Source organism: Oreochromis aureus, linkage group 3, assembly GCF_013358895.1.
Source record: "Oreochromis aureus strain Israel breed Guangdong linkage group 3, ZZ_aureus, whole genome shotgun sequence".
NCBI classification, from domain to species: Eukaryota; Metazoa; Chordata; class Actinopteri; order Cichliformes; family Cichlidae; genus Oreochromis; species Oreochromis aureus.
The window spans coordinates 50,849,071-50,854,682 of NC_052944.1; the positions used below are offsets into that span (position 1 = coordinate 50,849,071).

The following is a 5,612-nucleotide window of genomic DNA, read 5'->3' on the forward strand; positions in this document are numbered from 1 at the left end:
CCATTGCCATCCATTTCACACTGCATGAATCTGGCCAACTCTTCCAAGTTTGTGTGTTTCTTTCCTTCTGACCAGATGCAGCTTTCTGCACCATCTTTTCAGCATCCTTATACTGATCCCTGCACTATGTGTATGTAGTAAAACAGAAATAACTTCTTTTGTAACTAAAACTGATTCTGAAGTACGATTTCATGTTCCATGTTCCCACATTCCTGTTGCCTTGAGAATGGCATCTCACTAGTTTGGAAGATCTTCATTTAGCCTGAAAAAAGACTTTGATGTTCTATAAAGAAAGCTCTCCTTTAAGCTAGGACATTTGTCACTGATTGAAGAAAATAAGAACAACCCTAAGTTTCTCTTCAGCGCTGTAGCCAGGCTGACAGAGTCGGAGCACTGTTTAGCCAAGCCTTCCTTTAAATAAATAAAATATTTACCATTAGAAAGAAAATTATACATAATGATCTCACAGATATATCATTACATACAACTAATTTATTTATTTATCTAAACTCTTAAAGATCCAATTGAGCTTTTTTTAAAGATTATTTTTTATTTGACAATGAAACTGTAAAGACAGACAGGAAGAAAGTTAGGGAGAGAGGGAAGGCATGCAGCAAATGGCTAGGGGTCAGACTCGAATCTGAAAACCGCTGCTCTCTGGCCACCTGGTCACCCACTGAGCTAAACTGGGCCCATAATCTTTCTGATTTAACTTAATTAATCACTTCTTCCATCCCTGTCTATTGCACCCCATCCCTACAGAACTGCTGAATGAAGTCTTACCATTAATTAATGCTTTCTTAAATATGATAAATCAACCTCTATTAATGGGCTGTGCACCACAGACATTTAAATTGGCAGTAATTAAACCATTACTTAAAAATCCATCACCTGACCCAGCTGGTTTAACTATCTTCAAACTTCTTTTGTCTCAAAAGTTCTTGAAAGTGTTATTGTAAAACAGGTAATTTATAATTTGCTGAAGAATGGTTTATTTGAAAAGTTTCACACAGTATTCAGAAATCAACATAGTACAGAGCATGAGTGAAGAACTGATCTTCTTATGGTTTTTTGAGTCTGCATGCTTAATACCAAAACCTCCCAGAGGAGCACTTTGCTTCTTGGCTATGCTTTCTTAGGTTTGTACATTTTGAATAAGTCATCCTTCAACTGAAGTTGCATTACAAGTGTTCATTTTTGTAATTTTTGACAATAAATAGAAATCCTTTTTTGTTCAGAGAGTAAATCAGGCCTTCAAGCCCCATTCTTTCCACAGCATCATGTGCTCTCTGGTATTTTTACTTAAAACCAAATGGTTAGATATAAACACAATCTTTATTCATCACCTGCCCTACTCTACACATTTAGCTCCTGTAAATTTGTTTCACATTCAAAGAGAAGTGTCAGTGCAAATATTTTTAATGTTGCAGAAAATAAGAAAGAAGCAGTTTATTCTGGAAAAATAAAGTTTTGCAAGAAAATAATTATTTTCCATTACATATTCAGTCTGTTCCTATTAAAAGAAACAACCCAACTCCAAGTTATATCACTTGTCATTTCATTCCTTATGTAGCATCACAGCAAAGAAAATAGGTACAGTTGCAATATCAGAAACAGATTCTTTAGGGGATATGAGATTGTTTACTTTGTTGCCAGGTGTATCATGCTTTGCTGTGACCCAGGAATGATTCGATGTTCTTGACACAGACAGATGGGAGGAGGTTGGTACAGCTCTTATTATCCCAACACTTCTTTTCTGTAAACACCAAAAATCAAGATTAAGTGAAATCATGGTCTCATTGGACACAAACCTACTAAGATGAATATTGTGAGGGGAAACTATCCCCTGGGACTTGTTGGGGACGAGGGAAAAGAGTTTAACAGAATGAATAATCATTAAATGCACACATAAACACATGGGAAGTGGTGCAGGAGAAAGGCTCACTGTGTCATGGGAAGCCCCCAGGAGTCTCAGACTAGTAAACATAACAAAGGGATGGTTCAGGGTTAGCCTTACCTGAAGAATTTATCTGCAGGCATCGCTCCCTGGTAAAATAATCATTGTTTGGCTGTCCAGGACACCAATCTGAGTAGTTAAACTGTGTTCCATCACTCCAAAACCAATAACCAGTCTAGAAAGCAAAAAAAAGACAATAATAAATTTAAAAACAAGCAACCCCCCCAACGTACGATGCTCTATGGCTGGATACTTTTTAAAAATTTGTACAATGATGAGTCAGTTACCTCTTGTGCATCTGAGGCTCCTAGCCATGCTTCCTCATTCGCATGCGTAGCATGAAATATCAGCTTCTGAATGAACTGGTACTGCATGATGCTGTGAACAGATGCAAGGTTTGCCTTCAGTTGCGCACAGTTTCTCTACAGGGGAGATCAACAAACCGCAGAATTCCAACGTAAACAGAAAGATTAAGTATTTCACCAAGGTAGATATTAAAAATATCAATGTATTAAAGTCAATGCATAATGAATCAATAGTGGATCAACATATTAACCTGAGCCCGAGCCCAAGACAGGGCATGAGAAACATAGAGGAAACATTGTTTGAACTGCTTTATCCAACCGCGGGGACATTGTTTTCCTGAAAATGAGGCAAAATTTACTTCACAGCATTCACTGAATTTGGATAGACCAGATTTTATCCATGATCTATAGCAAGTTGTTAGATAGAGTTTGGTCAATGCTAAATTAGTGCAAAATTAGACATCAACAGTTCACAGGTAGAAAAATCACTGCCTACTGACCAGTTACTTTTCCTGAAAATAGCATCACCACTCTTAGAAGATCAGAGAGTATTTGTGTGGGGTTTTTTTTTTTAACAGCATCTACAGTCTTGGTGTTTACCCGACGAGCATCAGCATTGGCTATAGTTTCTTATATGCAACTTAATTCCTTGAGTTGTTTTTTCTATTTGCTTGAAACAATTTCAAAGTCATCTTACTGTTCTGTAGGCATTAATACACGAGCCTAAAACAGAGCAGGTATTTGCACTTGCTAACCCAATATCACATTTTCATGTAGCCTAAGCCTACATTTGAATTTGTTTTACTGTATTTATTCTTTACTTTTGGTCCATTAAACACCATTGCGGTTGCAGTTGAAAGAATAAAACAAAAGCTGTCCAATGCAAACTTTAAATATTTTAACAGAATGCTCAGTTATAACCCATCAGATTCTCCTCATAGACTGGTGATATTGGTAGGATTGTTCACTTACACAGTTGGCATTTTTATCAGCTGTCTTTCCTAGCTCAAAATAGGCTGTTTAAAGTGCTTAAAGCACAAACGATTGATCTATTACTGTACAGTGCTGTTTCTTTTAGTCTGTAGTGTGCATTTAACCTTGTCGTATATTCTCATTTATGTTCCTTCATAAAATCAGTACAATTACTGATACGCTGCCAACACAACACCTTTTAATGTGAATGTGCAAGGAAAACCCAGTGTTAACATAATGAATAGATAAGCAGCTTCATATGATTGATTATCCTGATTTCCAAAGTTAAAATCCGTGAAGCCAGATAAGATACCCTGAGCATTCTGAATTTACTTTGTATATCAGGCCTCTGATGTTGTGTTACCTGAAATAGAACAGTAAACAAATCTGTTTGGACTTTGCTGAGCCCTCTTCCCTAGAAGAACCAGCGCCACAGCAGAGTCACATTTATGTTTTGCTCTGAACCCTGTACACCAAAGTGAGTACAACTCATTAAGTTAACCCAGGGTTTCCCCTGCTCACATGAAAAGGGTGGCGTTGGCAGCATCTAATCAATCCATGAGGGGAATTTCAAGTGTCATCATACTTCTTCCATACAGAACAATCCCTACTTCTACTATTAGACACTATCAGGTGATGAAAAACGAGACAAAATACTAAAGAGCATAAAAAAAATCTACCACTGGCAACACTGCTGTAAAAAGGACAAGAGATTGATGCTATGGAACATCTGGTGAGTTTGTGGATAGAATGCAAAGATAAACCTTTTTAATTTAATTATTGTGCTTGTACTATTTCTAATACTATTTCTTTTATATATATAAAGGTTTTTAATATAAAGGAAAAAAACAAACACAAACAGACAACACAACCGCAAGGGCAAAAACACACAAATAAGGCAAAAAAGGCAAAAGATTACACTGCAGCAACAGAAATACTATTAATTCTAATACCATTTCTAAGGTAATGGCTGCACATAAGAACATTAGGTGGAATACATTTAAACATCAACAGTTACTGTGCTTTTTTGAGATCATATATTAATGTTTGTAGAACAATAAAATTATTGTAAAATTATGAGTGATTATACAGGAATTGATTGATCAGTAGGAGGTGATTTAATAAATATTCATCTCTAATCTGAAAGCTAAACCTGCAGCAGAAAAAACTTAGATTCATATCATAAGCTCATGGGGGGGTCATTTGATGGTTGGATTTTCTCTGATGATTATAGCGTTTTAAACTTACAATTTAAAGCATCTTGAGACTACTCTTATAAACCTTAAAATAGCTGCATATCATACAGGACACTGAGATGCTGCTGATCAGCATGACAGATATATAATTAATTTGATTCATAATGTGGAAAATGTCCACAGACCTGTGAGTGGTCGCACCACAGTCCCATTCCTGGCCTTCGTAGCTGGCAGAGAACAACAGATAACTGACCATCAGTTTTACAATTATCATATGTTTACAGAAGAAAAAAAACAAGTTATATATAAATCTATCTATCTATCTATCTATCTAAATATATATGTGTATATATATTCTGCAGTACTCACCAGTAGAAGTGGTGAGAGCCACAACTGCACAAATGGTTGCAGACACAATCAGCAGCTTCATGGTTATGATTAGTAGAGTATCATCTCCTTTTTCTGTGCCAGTGTCAGCCAGTAGTTTCAGCCTTTGAGCACTTATATACTGTTGCTTGTATATACATAGTTGCAAAACCAGTCAGAATTTCATTGCATGACTGCAACTGCTGACTAAACTTGACATTTCTTTATGCTTAAAAAGGAGGTGCTGCAGAGTACAACCACAGGACAAATAAACTTCTGATTAGCTAATCCATAGTTGTGGTGGGGAAATAAGTTCCATCTACGTTTTCATAAGATAAGAGAGAGGTTACACCCTTGACCTGTCACCAGTCTGTTGCAGGATTTTCATGGTGTTAGCGTTAGTGATTATCTGAGGTAATTTACTCAAATGATACACAACAGCTCACTCCTGCATGCTGTTGTGCTCACATTTTTCAGAAGGAAAAAATATTTTTCAGGAGAAAATATTAAATGTCATTTAAAGGATTTAATTTGCTTTGGCAGTTGAAATTACAAGTTACAGAACTGTACTTTTGTGTGAATCAGCCAACTGCTTCACAAAAAAGATGACCCTCATCGGGCTGTACAGCTTATATACTGTGACAATAACAAAAGATTATTATGGCCATTTTCTGCCAGCACCCATCCTGATGGCTCCCTTCAAATCCACTCCGTTCATTCCAACCTCGCCTCGTATCTGCTCCTCCTGGAATCAGAAAGACAGAGAAGAAAAACAACCGCTGCTTAGCCTTGGCTATCTGCGGATTTCTAAGGCCC

The 5,612-nt window shown here is 36.7% G+C and overlaps 1 protein-coding gene across 2 annotated transcripts; it reads right to left on the minus strand.

Moving 5' to 3' along the window:
- Positions 1–995: 995 nt before the first annotated feature.
- LOC120439445 (ladderlectin-like) lies at positions 996–4,907 on the minus strand. 2 transcript variants are annotated; one of them, XM_039610433.1, is made up of 6 exons: positions 4,800–4,901; positions 4,616–4,657; positions 2,514–2,599; positions 2,245–2,379; positions 2,018–2,132; positions 996–1,756 (listed from the first exon to the last, which is right to left on the minus strand). In XM_039610433.1, exons 1-6 carry the CDS (start codon positions 4,858–4,860, stop codon positions 1,662–1,664), a joined length of 534 nt encoding a protein of 177 aa, XP_039466367.1. In that variant the 5' UTR covers positions 4,861–4,901; the 3' UTR covers positions 996–1,661. The 2 variants fall into 2 exon arrangements, 1 of the variants encoding a protein (XP_039466367.1); XR_005612645.1 differs by lacking the exon at positions 2,514–2,599 and having other exon boundaries at positions 2,245–2,335; positions 4,800–4,907.
- Positions 4,908–5,612: the final 705 nt, after the last annotated feature.

Coding starts and splice junctions, on each gene's coding strand:
- LOC120439445 (XM_039610433.1), bottom strand. CDS start 4,860: ATGAAGCTGCTGATTGTGTCTGCAACCATTTGTGCAGTTGTGGCTCTC. Junction 4,658..4,799: donor GGCTCTCACCACTTCTACTG/GTGAGTACTGCA, acceptor GTTCTCTGCCAG/CTACGAAGGCCAGGAATGGG. Junction 1,757..2,017: donor CCTGCAGATAAATTCTTCAG/GTAAGGCTAACC, acceptor TGGTGTTTACAG/AAAAGAAGTGTTGGGATAAT.